Source organism: Protomyctophum parallelum (assembly GCF_964188405.1).
Source record: "Protomyctophum parallelum genome assembly, chromosome: 13".
NCBI lineage: Eukaryota > Metazoa > Chordata > Actinopteri > Myctophiformes > Myctophidae > Protomyctophum > Protomyctophum parallelum.
In genome coordinates, this window is record NC_139708.1 from 41,049,909 (window position 1) to 41,071,566 (window position 21,658).

General features: G+C 44.0%; 1 protein-coding gene across 1 annotated transcript; it reads right to left on the reverse strand.

Moving 5' to 3' along the window:
• Positions 1-633: 633 nt before the first annotated feature.
• Positions 634-17,997, reverse strand: LOC310868808 (voltage-dependent calcium channel gamma-4 subunit-like; the record flags this gene model as incomplete). Its single annotated transcript, XM_083779280.1, has 4 exons — positions 634-1,181; positions 1,844-1,984; positions 2,869-2,952; positions 17,754-17,997. 4 exons carry the CDS (start codon positions 17,995-17,997, stop codon positions 634-636), a joined length of 1,017 nt encoding a protein of 338 aa, XP_083635406.1.
• Positions 17,998-21,658: the final 3,661 nt, after the last annotated feature.

Here is a 21,658-nt window from a genome sequence, read left to right on the forward strand (position 1 = left end):
AACTCTCCATCATTTAGCTGGGGACCACCTGGAACCTCCTCAAGGAACCACTGGTTGAAAACCACAGTTTAACGTTAGATTTGTATCAATAGTTACGGAGCAAAATAGTAGCTTCTACAGTTTCTATTTTAGAAAAAAGATTAACTTTACTTGTCTAGGAAAAATCAGTGGGACTCTACAACACAGACAACAGCAACTCTAACTTTGCTTCGCCACTCTATAAAAGCAAGGCAGTTTCAAGACAGCACTCACACATATTTCTTTGTATTCATGTTTGGTTTTCCATCGGCTCACTCTCATGAGTTACAGACGGCAAGGGTCCATTTGGTTACCCAACTGTCAATCATGTTGCCGGGGAGGACCACACTTTGAGCACCACCCGCATAAAAAAAAAAACCCACACACACACAATGGTTTATCGGGTTCCTTAAACCTGGGACATTCTCCCTCATCGGAACTCCGCGGGGGTTGGTGGGGGGGTGGGGGGGTTGTAGCTTCCGCGTCAGAGCCACCAAGTCTGCGACGGTCCCAAAACATTCGGATCCGCCCCGCAAGAGAGAGATCCTCCGCCTCGTCCCTTTTCAGTCCAGCCAATAGCAGAGCTCCGGAGGGGCTCAGGGGTTTCGACGCTGCTCACACGGGCGTGGTCCTCCGATTGGCCCCGCCGCCGTCCTTCAGGTCGCTGGCGAAGCAGTTGCGCACCTGGAGGAAGTCGGCGGCCGCCGCCTCGTGCTCGTCGGGGCTGTACGCGTTCTCCGTCGTCACGCTGTCCCGGGCGATGGCGTACATGGACAGGTCGCCGACGCCGCCCTTCGCCGGCGAGCCCGGGCCAGACGCCGGCCCCCCCTCCTCGGTGGAGTGCGAGCTGGAGCGCGACGTGTCGTTGTTCCGGCGGCGGCGGCGGTAGCGGAAGCTGGGCATGCGCGCGTACGGCGAGGCGGCGGAGGAGGAGAGCGCGCGCAGGAAGTCGCGGCGCGCGCGCCAGCGGAACTCCTTGTTCTTCTCGATGTAGATGTTGACGGCGAGCACGGCCACCGCCTCGGCCACGATGAAGGACAGCGCGCCAAAGTAGAAGCTCCAGCCGTACGAGTACGTGGACTTCTTGTCGTCGTCGCGCTTGTCGTTGGGGTCGCCCGCGTTGCTGGAGATGTAGACGATGATGCCGATGATGTTGCTCAGACCTGCAGGGAGAGAGAATGAGACATTCATACAACAGAAATGTTGACGTCCTCACATAAGTGTATAGTAATGCAATTGTGTCGCCAGTACAGCTGCGAAGAAAATCATTTTGGTTAATTGGAAATCTGAAAAATCACCTTCACAGAGACACTGACTGAATGAGCTTTCATCATACTGTACCCCTGAAAAGATACTGTACAATGTAAGAAGAAGGCCTGCTACTTTTGAAAAGATATGGGGCAGGTTCTTTGAGGTTCTACCTTCAATGATTTGGTTTGAGTTTTCTTTTATTTATATTGTTATTTTCATGTATTTATCCGAGTTGTTGCTGTCAAGAGGTGTTGTGTACATACAGAATAATGAGAGCTGTGTAGTTTTCCTTTCTGGGGTTGGGGTGGGGGGTGGGTGGGGGGGGTTTGTTTTTACTGTTTTTTGTCTTTTCTTTTTTGAGTTTGTCTTGTCTTGTTTAAAAAAAAAGAAAAAGAAATCATGATTCTGTAACTCGTTGTTAATATCTGCATTTTCAATAAATAAATCTTAAAAAAAAAGTAATGCAATTGTGCGTGTCGCTTGTGCATGTGTGTGCCTGTGTGTGCGTGCGTGCATACCTGTGTGCCGCGTGTGTGCCTGTGTAAGTGTGTGTGTGCGTGCGTTTTAGACTCACCGGCAGCTACAAAGAAGATCCCTGCGGTCAGCAGGATGTTGTTGCGCGTGTCGTAGACGCGGCCCACCCCCATGCACACCCCCCCCAGCATCAACAGCACCGTACTGAGGATGGGAAACACACTGGAGGCTCGCACTATACCTGCACAGAGAGAGAGAGAGACACACACACACACACAGAGAGAGAGAGAGAGAGAGAGAGAGAGAGAGAGACACAGAGAGATAGAGAGAGACAGAGAGAGAGAGAGAGACACACACACACAGAGAGAGAGAGAGAGAGAGAGAGAGAGAGAGAGACAGAGAGAGAGAGACACAGAGAGAGAGAGACAGAGGGAGAGAGAGAGAGAGAAGTGTTAAGAATTGATTCTATATGCTGTCTAGTGGCAGCCTCTGATGGAGAGTTCACTCATTATTGTCTCCTGCATGCCATCACCAATTGACTCACTAACCATTGACAGTCCGTGTGTGTGTGTGTGTGTGTGTGTGTGTGTGTGTGTGTGTGTGTGTGTGTGTGTGTGTGTGTGTGTGTGTGTGTGTGTGTGTGTGCGTGCGTGCGTGTGCGTGTGCGTGTGTGTGTGTGTGTGTCTAGTCATTTCACGAAACCGGTACGATTTGGATTTTCTTTTCTTGAAAATGTGACCGAAAGGTATTACTTTTCTGAATACCCCACAATGTTAAGGACATCTTTAACTAGCAGAAAAACACATTTTCCCATCTCAGGCATTACATAAATATTTGTATACATAGATGATATAGAATAATATGATTACAGGGTTTAAAATAATAACGGGGTTGAGTCAACACCGTCATTAACAGGGTTGTGATTTTTCAAGATGGCCACTATACTCTACCTGTGGTGATTTAGAGGAGACCACATGGCATGCATGATGTTAAGATATCGATATATTGTTGAAATAAATAAATAATTAACCGGCAACAACACAATGGAACCCTCAACAGTGCTACACACTTCCCACTCGTAAATCAATCTGCAGACAGACAGACAGACAGACAGACAGTACTTACGCAGCAGGTATTCAGAGCTGTCTGTGTCATAATCGTTGTCATCGGGGAAAGGATTGATCCTGAAACAGCTTCCCTGGTTGAGGCCTGTAAAGCATGTTGTAGTTTTAGTAAAAACAGAGGGATGTGTTTGGGTGAAGCGGTGAGTCTCTTACCACCTCGGCTCAGTGACGTCATGTTGTAGTTTTAGTAAAAACAGAGGGATGTGTTTGGGTGAAGCGGTGAGTCTCTTACCACCTCGGCTCAGTGACGTCATGTTGTAGTTTTAGTAAAAACAGAGGGATGTGTTTGGGTGAAGCTGTGAGTCTCTTAACACCGCGGCTCAGTGACGTCATGATGTAGTTTTAGTAAAAACAGAGAGATGTGTTTGGGTGAAGCGGTGAGTCTCTTACCACCGCCTCAGTGACGTCATGTTGTAGTTTTAGTAAAAACAGAGATGTGTTTGGGTGAAGCGGTGAGTCTCTTACCACCACGGCTCAGTGACGTCATGTTGTAATTTTCGGTGGTCACCTTATCACCTATAAACTGGAGTATGAATAAAGGCCTTTATGATATCTAGGGATTGGATGCATTCAGGTAAAGCTCTATAGGCTTATGGTCTCAAGTGGGTGAAAGCTACAGTCAATGACACACCAGTACAGAGGCTAATGACACGCAGTGACCTGCAGCGTGTGTGTGTGTGTGTGTGTGTGTGTGTGCGTGCGTGTTAACCTGCCTTTTGTCCACGGCAGTGTGTGAGATTATGGATATAATGGAGTGAGACGACTGGTCATTGTGTTCACATGTGGTCTGAAAGCACTGTGTGTGACATCTCACTTCACTGCAGGCTTCCCGTCATTCACACTGAGAGATAGCTGCTGTTTCCGTTAACCCATTCAGGACTGAGACCAGATCCTACAAAATCTACAGAAGGTTTTCTGAAATCTTTCTATATGTGTCAGTGGTGCTCAAACTATTCCATGTCAAATTATATGTATTTGGCCACCGACCCCCATCTGAAAATATGTTGTTCCAGGGACCAGCCCCCCTCCCCCAGAAGCAAAGATTTGAGTTAAAAACCTTCGCTCTGAAAGAATATATGTGTCATATACGTCTAAAATGAAACCAAATGGATTTGGTTTCATTTTACACGCTCAAGAGTTAAAGATCTATAAGGGTCAATTTGTTAACTATACTCATCATTTAGCAGGGGACCACCTGGCACCTCCTCAAGGACCACTGGTCAATATAACACCACCGCTGTCCCATTGACTTCCATGGATATTTATATTTCAACAGAATGTGTGCCGAAAAATGGTCGGAGTTGTATACGTTCATAGTAGCAGTGTGTGGATTGATTGATCGCTCCAGTGGTTTGCAAGATTATGGAGGGAGAGACAGACAGACAGACAGACAGACAGACAGACAGACAGACAGACAGACAGACAGACAGACAGACAGGCAGACAGACAGGCAGACAGGCAGGCAGGCAGGCAGGCAGGCAGGCAGACAGACAGGCAGGCAGGCAGGCAGACAGGCAGACAGACAGACAGACAGACAGACAGACCCACTCTTATAGATGGCTGCTGCTAGACTCTTTTGGAGTAAAAATAGGAAATTAGAGACATTTCTTTGACCCGAGACAGGAAATTTGGCACCGATCCGTGAGATTATTGCCACACATGCACACATTGCACACACACGCACGCAGGCACGCACGCACGCAGGCACGCACGCACGCACGCAGGCACGCACGCACGCACGCACGCACATACATACATACACGCACACAGAAAAACACAGAAGGATCAAGTTACTATTGGATTGCCTATGAGGGTACTGTGTATTTTTTTGGGGTGTATTTATTTTTGTTGTATGGACTATTTGTATAAATATAATGTTCTAAGTTATATGTTGTTTACTAATTGCAGTCGCACCACGGTGCGTTGTAGCCTGGCATTTCCGAACTCGGCCCAGCTTAAATTTAAAAATAACTTTTTTATTTTATTTTCCTAATATATGATGACAGTAGACAAGTGTCATTACATAACATAATGTGAATGCAATCACTGCAATCAATTTAGCAAAATATGGCAGTGGGTGTATTATTATTATTATTATTAGTATTAGTATTATAAAAATACAAATAAAACATTTTCCTATTTGGATCCGTAGCCACTGGCACTGCCTAGTTTGTCCATCTGTACCTGCATAGATTGATTGGTCATGCCTGCCTGATGCCTGACATCATGTGCTTGTTTCTAGAATGTGGCAGATTTGTTTTTCTTCACACCACATTCTTTGTTTATGATTAAATATGAATGAGAAGCCTCTCTGAGAGTATCCTAAATGTTAGCCTCACAATGCCAAACGTCTGTTGCAAAGTTTTTTGGAAAGAAAGGAAGTCAGCAGTCCCTAGAGGAGCTAGGCTACTGACTACTGTAGGCCTACAACAGTTGTATCCTGACTTGTAAAGCTGACTTCAGCTTTACTGGGAAACTCTACAACAGCGTCCGCCCTTGATTATGGATTACTACGTGTTTGAAGACATCAAAGGTCAGAATTGAATTGCAATTTTTGCTGAATTGATTTTCATTGATTGTGCCCATGTTGTCTGCTGCTATGCTATGGGGTGCTATCTTGCTATAATTTGTAATTTGGAAGTGAGTTGAAAGAAACTAGCTGTTAATTGTTACACTCTGCAGTCTTCAACACTACACTAATACTTCAATACCAGTAGGCTGCCTGGGAGAGTGTGCATGTTGTTGTTTTATGGTTGTTGAGGAGCGCATGCAGGGTTTGTGTAAACACAAACATTGAAGACGAAGGTGCAATTTTTTGTTTACATTTGGAAATGTGATGGGATGAAGTGTCTTGTAGCAGCCTGACATTACACCTGTCAATCTCTAAGACACCTGACTTAATATGTTTAGGAAATTGAAGGCAAACATGAGTATTAATTAATTAAAAATGAGGGGTATTAATTAATGAATTAATGAATTAATTCAATTTTTTTGCACGTGCAGTGTGCCCAGGCAGATTTTCCCAGGCCAAGGTAATAATTAATTCCTGCATACGCAACTGGTATGCGGAAGCTGGAGAAATAAGAAAATGACCGGGGGAGGCAATCAGTGAATCTAGGTGCGTTCCACCGTGTAGATATAACGCAATAAAACCATAAGGCCTCAGTCACACGTGAAATACAGCACGTCTCCTCGGTGCCTCCTGTGTCCTCAGTGTCTCCTGTGTCCTCAGTGTCTCCTGTGTCCTCAGTGTCTCCTGTGTCCTCAGTGTCTCCTGTGTCCTCATAGCCGCAATTTGCAACGCTAGATTTATTTTACAATGGGATGAATCTAGAGTTGCAATACCCTCCATTGACTCCCCACTCATCCAATTTGGTTTGTGATCTGCTTGTCTTAAACGACGTTGAACTCATCAACATTGCAGCTGTAGTCCAAGCTTGAATTATCCTCTTTAGCTCATAGCTCATAACATGTCTACGGGGGATTTTTATGAAAAACAAGCTCGTATTATCTGGAGTTGCAAATTGCGGCTAGTGTCCTCAGTGTCTCCTGTGTCCTCAGTGTCTCCTGTGTCCTCAGTGTCTCCTGTGTCTCCTGTGTCCTCAGTGTCTCCTGTGTCCTCAGTGTCTCCTGTGTCCTCAGTGTCTCCTGTGTCCTCAGTGTCTCCTGTGTCCTCAGTGTCTCCTGTGTCCTCAGTGTCTCCTGTGTCCTCAGTGTCTCCTGTGTCCTCTGTGTCTCCTGTGTCCTCAGTGTCTCCTGTGTCCTCTGTGTCTCCTGTGTCCTCAGTGTCTCCTGTGTCCTCAGTGTCTCCTGTGTCCTCAGTGTCTCCTGTGTCCTCAGTGTCTCCTGTGTCCTCAGTGTCTCCTGTGTCCTCAGTGTCTCCTGTGTCCTCTGTGTCTCCTGTGTCCTCTGTGTCTCCTGTGTCCTCAGTGTCTCCTGTGTCCTCAGTGTCTCCTGTGTCCTCAGTGTCTCCTGTGTCCTCAGTGTCTCCTGTGTCCTCAGTGTCTCCTGTGTCCTCAGTGTCTCCTGTGTCCTCAGTGTCTCCTGTGTCCTCAGTGTCTCCTGTGTCCTCTGTGTCTCCTGTGTCCTCAGTGTCTCCTGTGTCCTCTGTGTCTCCTGTGTCCTCAGTGTCTCCTGTGTCCTCAGTGTCTCCTGTGTCCTCAGTGTCTCCTGTGTCCTCAGTGTCTCCTGTGTCCTCAGTGTCTCCTGTGTCCTCTGTGTCTCCTGTGTCCTCTGTGTCTCCTGTGTCCTCAGTGTCTCCTGTGTCCTCTGTGTCTCCTGTGTCCTCAGTGTCTCCTGTGTCCTCAGTGTCTCCTGTGTCCTCAGTGTCTCCTGTGTCCTCAGTGTCTCCTGTGTCCTCTGTGTGTCGTATGTCTCGCAGTTCATTTTCAACAGGAGTCACATAGTTTTGACAAGACAAGTATTTGCTCCACGGCTGTCTTCTGCCGTTTTATTTATTGTTTTTTATACTGTACATAGAGGTCGAGGCCTCCTATGAGCCCGCTGGGCTTCTGGTCTCATCCCGGCACATTCATTTTTTCATATCTTGCGTATATTGTTGTTTTTAAATTGTGCTAAATCTAATCTAATCAAATCAGATCTTGTATAAAGTTGGGCTGGTTAAAAGTGACATTGGAGCTGATTTGCAGCTTGGACAAAAGATTGTTGCATTCAGCAAGATACACACACACACACACACACACACACACACACACACACACACACACTAGCAGCATGATGCCCTGGATGGTTCCCGTGGATGTCCCCCCCCCCCCCCCCCCTGTCTGGGAGACACATTAAATGACGATCACACAGCTCAGTACACACACACACACACACACACACACACACACACACACACACACACACACAGTGATGTGATTATAAATGCATTACAGAGCATTTAGATTCATATGTCTCCATCGCGGGCCCCGGGGAAAAAAAAGAAAAACAAATTGGCACGCGACACGTGTGCCAAATCTTAGATCGGGTCATATAACAAAAATAACCCCCCTGTGATTTTAGTCATTATAATGAACATGAAGCATCAACTGTAAATATGAAATAAATGCTTAAATATGTAGTTATAAGTGTAATGTTAGAGTCCACGGAAGTGAACCTTTCAAGCCTATATATTTTTTAGTCAGTCCGACCGACAGACAGACAGACAGACAGACAGACAGACAGACAGACAGACAGACAGACAGACAGACAGACAGCTTGTAGTTAAGTGTATAATCCATAGAGGAGCTTGGATGTTGTGTGGGAGTCTGGGAGAGTGTGAACAATGTGATGATGTCTACTGGGAATATGAGGGTTAAAAGACTACGATGGACCTGTCAAAACTTCATTTCCCATGAGCCCTCGGGGCAGCCAGCTCAAAGGTCCCTGATGAGATGACATGGCTTTTAAAGGGCCAGCCACAGTTAAGTTGGTCCCCGCGCCTAGCGAGGGGCATCGGATGCATTAATTGAATTAATTAGCGTCAAATCACACACGGCCACATGTGGCATGTGTGCTATTTAAGGCTGTGGTTCTAAATTAGTGGGCCGCGGATATTATTGCATGTGTGCCCCCAAATAATTCACCATTTGTGAGCCTTCTCATTGGTTCCTCAATGACTAACCAGCAGGCTCTTTCTGCTTTGTTCCGCCCCGGTTCCACCTTGTTTATGTTGAATTTGCTAAAACATGTTTTTTTTTGGGGGGGGAAACTAAAATCAAACATGTTTTTTTTTGTTTTTGAACCACGGGTTCATGTACTTTTTATTTGCATTGTAATCCCCATAGGGGGATTTCCGATCGCCTCATATAAGAAATAAACTAATCATCCAGGCCGCTTCACTCATATGGATATCAAGAATCAACTGACTGTTGTTATTGTTACTGCTACTGAATTAGTTACATTTTCGCTAGAAACAGACTGTATCATACCAGTCGTCCAGACACACTATGCACAAAAAGCCACAAATAATAATGCATGCCACGGGAAATCCAATACTTGCTTGCAACTTTCACATTTACCGTACAGTTTGGATTTGTATGAATATTGCACGCTATACTTCTTGAACACACAAGTGTGCAGCGAGTTGAGAAAACAGGCTTGAAAGGTTCACTTCTATAACAGCATTACACATATAGCTATGTTTAAGCATTTATTTCATATTTACAGTTGATGCTTCAACAGACTCTTCGTATTGCTGCCCTCAGGGAAGCGTTACCGAAGCATCAAAGCCAGCACAACCAGGCTCAAGAGCAGTTTTCTTCCCCAGCCTGTAAGACTGCTAAACAAATGAACATTGCACTTCTTCACATATTAAGGCCTTGTCTGTGTTCCTTTAAAAAAACCTTTTAAAACCTTTTACATGGGTTTTATCTGAGTTGTTTACTTGTTTTAAACCTTTTAAATAACCTTTTACATGGGGTTTGCACTGTTATTTATGTTTTTATAATTTATTGTGTATTGTGGAGCACACCCAACCTAAGTTTTTCACAATGCATGTACAATAAACATCTAAGATCTAAGATTTACAATAAAAATATATACAGTATATATACATTTTCGGCACGCGACACGTGGCCGTATGAATCTAAATGCTCTGTAATGCATTTTTAATCACACCACCGTGTGTGTGTGTGTGTGTGTGTGTGTGTGTGTGATAAAGGAATATTGTGTTTTGTTCTGTTCAGAGAACCTTATTATTATGAGCGGAGCGCTCGGAGCTGGTGATTTATGAGTGGCACTTATTATCAGCATGACTGCCTGAGGCTGCGAGTGCGCGTGTGCTGTCTGATGGTAAGCGCTGGGCGTCGTTGATATGGCTGTGATGCCAATTCTCATTTGAACGTGTGAGCCTGCATGTAAATGTCAGAGTTTCTTTCTTTTCAAAATCTTTTTATTGAAGGTTTCTTTTCTTTTTTTGACAAACCCAGGGGCAAGCATTAGACAGAGACATATCAAATATGAAAATAAATAAAAAAATAAAGCTCCATCCCCTATCCCACCCACCCACAATCCCAAGGATAGTCGGAAAATACATAAATCTATATACACACACACACACACGAAATACATGCATACATAATTACAAAAACAATACATAAAAAATAATAAAGCAGATTTTACTAGCAGAGCAGAATTTGTTTCAGTTGTGGTTGGCGTGGCCGAGGCATAGGCACGGCACACTATACCGTTTGTGTGTTGTGGTAGAATGTCATAAACGGACCCCAGGTTTTGTAAAACTGTTTTTCAGAGCCGGCAATTGAAAACCTCATCTCCAACTCGAGACAGGACATTATATCACGAAGCCACTGACAGAGCACGGGCGGGGCAGCATCCTTCCATTTGAGCAGAATGGCACACCTAGCGAGCAATAAGGCAAAGTCGACCATACGACACTCTATGCGTGTTAGAGGAAGGTCATCCCTTCCAGCAGTGCCAAGGAGAGCCATTAAGGGATCTGGGTCTAGATTTTGGTGTAAAATGTTGGACAGAGTCTTGAACACATTCCCCCAAAATGGTTGTAATTTTGGACACATCCAATACTGATGGAACAGAGTTGCATCACCGCTCTTGCACTTGTCACAGGTAGGACTTATGTTAGGATAAATACTAGCCAGTTTAGCCTTAGACATATGAGCTCTATGGACTATTTTAAACTGCACTAAGCAATGTCGTGCACAGAGAGAGGACCTGTGTATAGAAGAGAAAACAGAATCCCATACTTCCTCAGACAGTGTGAGCCCCCTAACCCAAATGTCAAGAGTTTCTACAATGAATGAAACACTGCGGAGCAGAGCTGTGTGCGGACTGAGGACTTCTCTCGTTTTTAAACCAGTGGCTTTCAACCCTTTTCACATCAATAAATCAATGAAATGCTGCATTTGAGCAGAGGGTCCATTTGGTTACCAACGCTCCATCATTAGGCTGGGGAACACCTGGAACCCCCTCAAGGACCACTGGTTGAAAACCACTGTTTTATACCGTTGTTATATATCTATTGTCCAGAACTGGATGTGTACAACATCCTGCACACAAATGAAAGACTATATAGTTCAATTTAGTCGATTATGAACAATAGACTTTCTTTGAGGAAGATATTAACATTTTCTTCTTGACTTGCTTATTGGTTTTAAAATATTGTTTTCCATTACATTTTTCAGTAATTTACATGTAATCTGATGCACCACCAACAAAACAAGATATAGTTGAAGTGTTCATTTAACTGTGAAAACTTTACAAAACGACTCATACAGGTGTAAAGAACAGAACAGAGTCCATACTCAGAAGTTGACAGTGTTTGAGGAAATTAAAGGGGGGGAGAGAGAGAGAGAGAGAGAGAATGTTCCAGCCTCTATTCATTAAGCCATTAACACCTGAGGCCTCTGATTCTACAAAATGTCTTTTAAATCTCTAAATGTTTTCTAAAGAGTTTTCTGAAAAACCTAATTTCTTGGCTCAGTCTTAACAGTTTAGCTGCAGGTTAACCCGCTTTCCACGCTATTTAATCCATGTTTAGGCCCTACGCTAAACCCGCTATTTGTTTTATGTATATATTGTGTTTAATTCGAAAAAGACCTGGTGACAGGGCCGTCGTGTTATGATGACGAAACCGGAAATCGACCCGTGCTCTGGGCTGCAAGGGCTTCTGGGAAAATGTGTTCAATGCAAGTGAACGGTAGTTTCAACTGGACTCCAACAGCCCTCACTGCATGCTTGTTTTTGCCTTGCATTGCGACGCCGACAGGTGGAATATCTTTCTGTTCGACAACCAGCCATGGAAATATTTTCAGAAGCACAGTTTTGAGTAAACTTTTTGCTAAAATGTAAAATGACACAAAGATGCTGTTGCGGCCTTAACGGGTTAAACCACGCCGATAGCATCAGTCACTCACAGACAGCAGAGACAGCTTGTGTTAATTAAGCAGCTGGGATCAGAGCCACACATTTATAAAGCAACAGTAGCGCGTTCCTGCACTGATGTCTTCACTGATAGACAGACAGACAGGCTTCGTACACACATATCAGACGAACATGCTCTGTGCTGTCCATGTTTCATGGCCGCCTCAATGCTTTTCCAATGGAAGTCAGGTGGTTTGACCAAACAGTTGTGTGTGATGGGGGGAGGGGGGGCAATCAAACACAAGTCAAACCACGTGACTTCCATTGGAAAAGCATTGAGGCGGCCATGACACACAGGCAGAGCACAGCACAGTTGTTATTTATGTGTGTATGAAGCCGAACCGGGAACGTCCTACACTCTGAACCCCGCTGAACTAGAGGCTACTGAATAAATAGAACGAACGGAAGCCTATTGTTTTGATTTACTTGAGTGTGCAACTAACTACTAGTAGTAAGTACCCTAACTAACTACTAGTGGTGCTCAAACTAACTACTCAACTAACTACTAGTGGTTCTCAAGCTCTTTATGTGATTTTGGTAATATTATTGTCCACTCATTTTGTATAGTGTCTGTGGCAGTACAAAGCTCTTGTCAATATGTTTAATTGTTTCAATGAAAAGAAAAGAAAGAAACATGAAAAACTAAAACTAATTTCACACATGCAAAGTGTGAAATGACTGATTCTGATACAAAATAGCAGGTTTCTGCCGAACTGTGACAATATGTAAATATGAATATGTAAATATGTCCATATGTCATGAATACAGAAATATTGTGTGTGTGTGTGTGTGTGTGTGTGTGTGTGTGTGTGTGTGTGTGTGTGTGTGTGTGTGTGTGTGTGTGTGTGTGTGTGTGTGTGTGTGTGTGTGTGTGTGTGTGTGTGTGTGTGTGTGTGTGTGTGTGTGTGTGTGTGTGTGTGTGTGTGTGTGTGTGTGTGTGTGTGTGTGTGTGTGTGTGTGCATGCATGCGCATGCATGCGCGTGTGCGTGCGTGCGTCTGTGTGTGTGTGTGTGTGTGTGTGTGTGCGTGCTCGCTGGACTCTCCATGTAAATCAGCCTGTTGGAATATTAAGTGGTTGCCATGGCGAGAAGAGGCAACAGAAACCATGACAACAGAAACCATGGGCAACCAACAAGTGTGTGTGTGTATGTGTATGTGTGTGTGTGCGTGCGTGCATTTTCAGATGCCTGAAATGAAGTGGCTAATGTATTATGTTTTTGTAGTAATAATCCAAATCTAAGTTTTTTAAATAGCCTAAATGTAGCAGCGTGAAAGTACAATATTTGGATCTGAGATGTAGTGGAAGTAAAATAAATAGAGAGACTGAGACTATCGATAAAGCACCAGTTCCATTTACAGCCCCAGAGCATTCCACCAGCAGCAGCATGGCAGTACAGGTGTGGTGATCTTGGGTTTAAAGGCCTCACTCTCTCGCCTCCAAACACAGCCTATTTCTGATCATTAATTTATTGTGTTGCCAAACAGCTCAAATCAGAGAGTATTTCCTCCAGAATGACTTGTGTTTGTGTACACGCGATAACTCTGATCGGTATACACAAACTTCAGTCGAGCCTTAACCCATTCTGGACGATGTTATACTTTAGCTATATGAAAAATAGCAGATGTACAAGCTCGTAGCGCGGCACTCGGTGCTTGTAGATCTGCTATTTTTTTTTTATCCGTGAAAATGTGGCGCAAATCTTTGAATATATTATATTCTTTCAGAGCGAACGTTTGCTTCTGAGGGGGTCCCTGGAACAACATATTTTCAGATGGGGCTCAGCGGGCAATTACATATCATTTTGGGGGTCCTTGACATGAAAATGTTTGAGAACCACTGCTATAGAAACATGTTTTTTTCTGAAAACTGTCAGGATTTACAGTAGAAGACATTTGTACAATCGTCCTCAGGTCTAAATGGGTTAAAGTCTGGAGCAATAATTAAGTGCTTTTATGTCTTGCATAGCAGCCTCTCAGCCCATGTTGATGTAAAACACACTCAACCGTGGACACCGACACCTGCGTTCCAGCAGCTTCTAATTCATCGCAAACCTGTTTTTTTGGCAGTTCTTGGCTTACCAGACAGTGGCCTTGTGGTTAGAGTGTCAGCCCTGAAACTGGGAGGTCAGGGTTCGATCCCCGGCCGGGTCATATACTAAAGACTGTAAAAATGGGACCCAATGGCACTCGGCATCAAAGCGTTGGATTGGGGGCTCAAATCAAATAATCAAATTAATGGCTCACCGCTCCATGAGATGGGTCAAATACGGAGAACGAATTTCACTGCGGTAACGTGTGACAAATAGTACGACTTTGACTTTGACTCACTCGACCATCCAGCAGTATAGGTGCAGGTGTGGCCTCGGCCGGGAGGCTCCTTCTGGACGGTGTCATTCATTTTAAATGTGATGTTAAATAGACAAATACAATGTGATAGCCAGTAGCACAAACACTTGTTGAACAAGGGACTATACAATACATTCAGTTATCATGTTTATTATTGACTATAGTTTCTCCAGGGAATTTGACCGTTATGACTAACCGGTCAACTTCCAGGACCTCACACTGTGTGACTGAAGAGGTGTGTGTTACACCAAATACTGTGTTATCATTGCAGGACATCTAATGTGTCAGCTTCCAGGACCTCCCGCTGTGTCCACTGTCCCTGTAAAGAGGTGTGTTACACCCATCACTGTCCCCGTAAAGAGATGCGTTACACCCATCACTGTCCCCGTAAAGAGATGTGTTACACCCATATAGTGTCCCTGTAAAGGAGGTGTGTTTCACCCATTAAAGGTCCCCTGTATAGAGAGGTGCATGTGTTACACACATTAAAGTGTTTATCCCAGACAGAATGATGTGTTGCCGCAATATACCTTTTAACCCTGTGCGTGTCTGCGTGCATGCGTGTCTGCGTGCGTGCGTGTCTGCGTGCATGCGTGCGTATTGACGGGAGGGGGGGGGGGGGGTGTTCTGCTCTGTACTTCAGTCGTCATGACAACAGGAATCACTGTCGTCCAATAACCTGTGGTTTGAACCAGAGGCACACAGACACATGTGGAAGAAGCCAGTGTGTGCGTGCGTGTTTCCTCTATAGGCCAGTGGTTCCCAAACTGTGGTGCGTGCACCCCTTGCGGTGCGCGAGCGCCTTCTAGGGGTGCTAATGGTGCAGGTGCTATGGTTTTATTTAAAATATATTAACATATTATGCCAATATATGGCAAGTAATGCAGAATATGACAGGACAGTTTGACCCCCGGTGGGGGGGAAGGGGGGTACCCTTGTACTGGGTGTACCCTTGTACTGGGTGACCAGGCTCTGGGTCAGTTAAAAGCGTGACAACGCAGCGTGCATTTGTGTCTAATGAACTGTTTCTCAACGTAGTGTCCGGGGACCACCACCAGGGGTTCCCAATGAGCCCTGGATATACAGGCTATTATCACACGAAGAAGGGAAAAAAACGATCCTGATATGGAGCTGTCGGCCATTGTTTGTTTGTTACTTTGTTTGTTTGTTTGTTTGTTTGTTTTCACTTAGCCTACAAAAATATTGAAAGCTGATACACAAAGTGAAGTCAATAAAAATGTAAAGGAGAAAGCCTGAAAACCCTCCAGTGAATCTCTATAGGAATGTTTGTATACATTAATAGTATTTGAACTGAGGAAGGCCAGCCAGGCCCAAATAATAAAATCATGTAAAAAAGGACATACAGTGAGTGCTGGCATTTTCTTCATTTCAACTTGTATGTTCGAGCCTTGCACCGTGAAGGATATTATTTTGTTATAACCTGGAGTGCTGTGGGTTAATTGTCTGCTTCTACATTCATAGTATAAAAACGACATCACATTGAACATGCAGAACAGATGTGTGGCGGCATGCAGCGGCTCAGCGGTAGAGTGGCCCGATGGTAAACAACAAGGTTGCCAGTTCGAACCCTGTGGGCTCCCCCAGAGTTAGTGTCGAAGTGTCCTTGAGCAAGACTCTGAACCCCTAATTGCTCCCGAATGCTCCCGATTGCTCCAAATCACCCAAATCACTGAATGCTCCTTTAACTACTAGATCAAACAAAGAGATGGAAAACCTAAAAAGCAGACGTCACTGCCATCCATCCATCTGTCCGTCCGTCCGTCCGTCCGTCCGTCCGTCCGTCCGTCCATCCATCCATCCATCCATCCATCCATCCGTCCATCCATCTGTCCATCCATCCGTCCATCCATCTGTCCATCCATCCATCCGTCCATCCATCTGTCCATCCATCCATCCATCCGTGTAGCCCAGCCCAGACTAAACAGCCACAGACAATACAAATCAAACCACACTGTACTGTACTGTACACAAAACAGATCAAACATCAAACGTCAAAGTATAATCTATTCATACAGAATCATCATCGCGGGCATGCATGTTTCCATAGCGATGTCAGAGGAGGTTGCCCTGGAAACAGCATCAGACACAATGAAGAGATGGAAGTGGGGGGGGGTGTTCATTTAGCTCTGAGTACAAATGGAAACCAATGAACTCATATGGGTCTGGTGGGGTTTGTATAGGGTATGTTTATCCCATTCTGACCGGGCACCCATTTTGGTGTTGGCATCATGTTATGCTTTAGCAGTTTAGCTATTGAAAAATAGCAGATCTACAAGCTCATAGCGCGCCACCGAGTGGCGCGATACTAGCTTGTAGGTCTGCTATTTTTGAAAAATCGAAGACACTTTTAGAATCTGATCTCAGGTCAGAATGGGTTAATAATGAAACTGTCAGGATGTAATAGACATTTTTTGAATCTGATCTCAGGTCAGAATGGGTTATAGTATGTGTATGGGTGTATAGTTTGTACAGTAGCAGGGGTGGGAAAACATATTGATTCACTCAAATATTGTGATTTTTTAATAATGCAACGATTATTGTTTTTGTCAAACTTTAAAGTTCATAATCGATAAACCCCCCCCCCCCCCCCACCTCTCCCCCTGGAACAGAGAGAGCGATTTAGTTTCAATAGTAGCCTCAGAGTTACTGTCTGCAGGCAGAAGGTCTTATTTGGAATGGCGTCAGTTTACAGCACCCTGCACTCAACACACAGGTCTGTAAAGTGTAAACGTGTGATGACAATAAAGCCTGACATGTCCGCACACACACACACACACACACACACACACACACACACACACACACACACACATATACATGCACACATGTCGCATGCAGCACAATTGGTAAATAGAGCATCACAACCATGTGTATAATCAAGCCTGTATCCGTATCGGGTATTTGAAAAGTGCCGATCTACAAGTTCACTTCTGTAGCGCTTTTTCTTGAAAGAAATGTAATAGATTTTCTTTTCTTTCACTCAACTAACTCACTCACTGCTAGCTGGCACGACATCGTTCTAGATGGGGGTCTGCGGACAGATTATTAATTAGGGGGTCATATCATATTAATTAAGGTTTTGTACTGGGGGGGCTTATATAAGCTATAGATGGTTCCGTTTGGACTGTGAACCCATCCATCCATCAACGCGTCCACCCCCCCAGTGGTTCTCAAAGTGACCCCTTGAGGGAGTTCCAGGGGGCCCCCAGCTATGATAGATAATCATTAATTGTCTGTCCTCAATTTACTGCCTGCTAATGTCTGCTTATATTGCATTGTTTTGCTCTTTATTTTCTATAAATGCCTCTTTCTATCCATGTTGTTCTTTGCCCCTTTGTTTCCTTAAAGCTGTACAGTTGGTAGAGAGAGAGAGAGAGAGAGAGAGAGAGAGAGAGTTTGTAGAAAGTATACAGGTCAATACAAAAATTGTTATAACCATTAAGAAACACTATAAAGACTTGTTTCCATCAGGGTCCTCCATTTTCAATTCATCATAACACAGGAAAGATGCATGTTACGGCATGGCCATGTTAAATGTGCTAATTAAGTTGAGTTGAGTTGAGTAAAAGTTTGAGAACCTTATCATGTTGCACTGCTTTAGTTTATAGCCCCAGTACCTTCAATACAGCAGACCCTCCACAGCCCGGAGTGGGTGAGGTCCCCGCGCCGGGCGCGGGGCTGCTCTCCCCGGCCGTCGTGGTCCGCCGCGGCCGTGGCGTTCTGCGTGGCGTTGCAGATGTTGTGCTGCCGGTTGTACAGCCAGTAGTCCGTGCCGATGGCGATGCTCATCAGGCTGAACGCGGTGAAGGCGCCGAGCGACGCGAGCAGCGTCTGAACCCCGCCGCGCTCACAGCACGCCATGGCGCCGCCTTTCTTCTGCTTTCATACTAAAGTATATAATCCTGCAGCAAAGAATGGATGTCCCCCCGACGTCCCACAATTAAACACCAAGGAAGGACTTTAAAGCACCGAACCAACCGAGAGAGACCCGAGCCGGCCAGTGCGGGAGAAGAGCGCTCAGGGAGCGGATGATGATGATGCCATGGGCATGTTTCTGAGCCTCCAGCTCCGCGCTTCGCTTTGCTCTGCTCTCTTCAGTTTTTACGCGTTCCGAAGAAGTCTCTCTCTCTCTCTCTCTCTCTCTCTCTCTCTCTCTCTCTCTCTCTCTCTCTCTCTCTCTCTCTCTCTCTCTCTCTCTCTCTCTCTCTCTCTATCTCTCTCTCGTTCCAGAGTGAGAGGCTACAAGTGGTCGAGAACAACAAGCAGACAAAACATGAACTCCCAAGAATGGTCAATATATAACCCAAACTAAAGAGAACAGCGTGTGTCTGTCCCTTTAAAAAAATAAATGTTGTTGCTCCGTTCTTAATGTTTATATAGGCTTTAAAATAACACAGACACTCTTCTCCGGAGTGACCTAAGAACAAGTGGGAACTGAAAACACGGTCTCTATAGTCATGCAGTTAAAAAGCCGGTATTGATATAAGTGCAGAGAGAGCGCACTGCACTGTATAGCGGCTGGAAGTGCAAGAAGAATCGTCTATCCTCAATCCCTGAAGCTGGAAAAACGTGAATGGATCCCCTTCTCTCTCTCTCTCTCTCTCTCTCTCTCTCTCTCTCTCTCTCTCTCTCTCTCTCTCTCTCTCTCTCTCTCTCTCTCTCTCTCTCTCTCTCTCTCTCTCTCTCTCTCTCTCTCCTAAAGGAGATAGAACGTGAACTCTTTTAGTCAATAATAAACACAAGGTAAACAACAAATCACATGCATAATTTGAGAATAATCTATACTATAGTGTCTGTTTTGAAGAAGAAGCGTGACAATAGCAGAGCTCTGCTCATGAATGGATCCCTGGGGAAATATGTAGACGCATGCACGCACACACACGCACACACGTTGGTGTAGAATGTATGCTTTTTTTACATTGCACAAATACATCTGCTGTTTAGTTGTTTACTTATTTTCATGCATTTTGTCAACATCATTAATAAGTGTAATTATGAAGTGTGGTGGATTCTGATTTTATTGTCTGTCAACAGTATCGCTGTCCGTGGTGCTGAAGTGTGCTTGATTCTGATTGTAATGTGACTTGTCTGTCAACAGTATCGCTGTCCGTGGTGCTGAAGTGTGCTGAAGTTGTTTAGGCATGTGTTGCACACGTGCCTAAATAACTGTTTTAATGATCTTTATACTTCAACCACCATCGTTTTTTTTTCTTTTTTTCACCATCGGTTTTTTCCACCATCGTTTTTTTTTTTTTTTTTTCCACCATCGGTTTTTTTCACTATCGGTTTTTCTACCATCGTTTTTTTCCACCATCGTTTTTTTGTTTTTTTTTGGTTTTTACACCATCGGTTTTTTCACTATCTGTTTTTTCACCATCGGTTTTTTACTTTTTTTTAAGCAGTTTTTCCACCATCGTTTTTTTCCCCACAATCTTTTTTTTTTTTTTTTTTTCACCATCGGAAGTATTAGTATTAAATGAGATATCGGTATATAAGTATTAGTATTAGTATTACACTCATTGTATATCTGTTATTGATGTAATTGTTTACCCCCCAAATCACAAAGGCTAATTTGATATATTGTATTTGGCTCATTCCACAATGTAACATCTCTGTATTTAATATAATACTGCCCTCTGGTGGTGTGTGGGACAACTGAGGACATGCTGTATATAGATGATTTAATAGAAGAATGAAAACTGACTTTACACCCTGATATTTGTTGTGAATGAAGATAACATGTTTGTGTAGGATGTTTATGTTTATAAGACAGTTATTTTCACCTGCTTACCTATATTTTCACAGAATATTTCCCTATTATGACATGCTGTGTAGCTACAGTAGGCTACTATATAAAAAACCTTAATCCTAGCATTGTGGTACCCAGCAGTTCTCTTTAAAGGAGTAGTTCACCCAAAAATGTACTGTGGTGATTTGTTATCGTGTACGGTACACAATAACAAATCAACAGGACAACAGGAAACACTTCAAAATAACGGTACAATTTACAATTTACAATTTAGGCATTTAGCAGACGCTCTTAATCCAGAGCGATTTACAAAAGCATGGGAATACATCACATAAAAGCATTTATCATAAAACATGCGTAAGCTAAGAAAGTAACAGTGGAATATCTATATTATGAGACTATACATATAAACTATATATATATATACTACTATGCTATACATATGTACTATGGCGTGCTATGACTATATACAATGCAATTATAGTGCCGTCTACATAACATGCTATAAGTCTGTATCAGATGCTATCTAAGTCTACAGAAATGCTATCTAAGGGGGTAGGGTAAGTGCTATGGGCCATGATGGAGTCTAAAAAGGTGGGTTTTCAGACTACGGCGGAAGATTGGGAGTGATGCTGCAGTTCTGACTGCAATGGGAAGTGCATTCCACAGTTTTGGAGCCAGAAGGGAGAAGAGTTTGGGACGTGTGGAGTGTTGTCCCTGCGTTTTTAGTGAGGGTACTTCCAGCTTCCCTGCGTTGGCTGATCTGAGTGTGCGGGAGGGTTTGTAGGGTTCAATCATACTTGCAAGATATGGGGGAGCCATACCTTTGGTTGCCTTGAATGCCAGCATCAGAGTTTTGTATTCTGTGCGGGCAGCGACCGGGAGCCAGTGGAGGGAGCGGAGCAGGGGGGAGACATGTGAGAATTTTGGCTGGTTGAAGACCAAGTGAGCTGCGGTACAGAGTGTACCGTTATTTTTGAAGTGTTTCCTGTTGTCCTCGTAACCTTGTTACCTCTGTTGTCTCACCCTACCTGTGAGTACTGGTTTTCTCCACCTGTGTCCTGTTAGTCTAATCCCCGTGTTGATTACCACCTGTGTTTGGTCATCCCTGCCTACTTAAACCCTCAGTTTTGTTGTCCCCTGCTAGAGAATAGATGTTGTTTTGGTGATATATGTTCCAGTCCACTCGTCACATTTGGGCACATATGGCCTAATTTAGCCCAATGAGTGTTTTTGATGTTTTTAATGCTTGGAATGGATTCAGAATCATGAGACCCCCCTAGTTTGACACATTTCGTGCTTCTTAATTAAAGCAAAATTTAAATTGATATTGTTTGCCTCATAGGTTTTTAATGGTACTCCAAATTTCCATCCCTGAATTTAACATGATCCACATTTTATATACTATTAAGGATCATAAAAACATTTATTTTTAAAGGTATATTCAGTGATTTCACTCAAAAAACCTTAGGTTTCGTTTTTGGCTGTGGGACCCAGCCTTTCGTCCAATCAGGATAGAGAGTCAAAAATGAAACCTAAGGTATTTTGACCCCCAGGGGTTAACTGGGGACAGGAAGGAACTCCTTATATGGCCAGCACACTCTATAGTAGGGAGGATTATCACAACAAAACAAAAAAATAAGTGATATTTGAATTAAGTGAAATCACTGAATATACCTTTAAACCTTGAATGATTACTTTTGCAATTTATTTTGGGTCAAATCCTAGATAGACTGTTCTACTGAGACCAGGGTGGTTTACCAGGCTAGGATA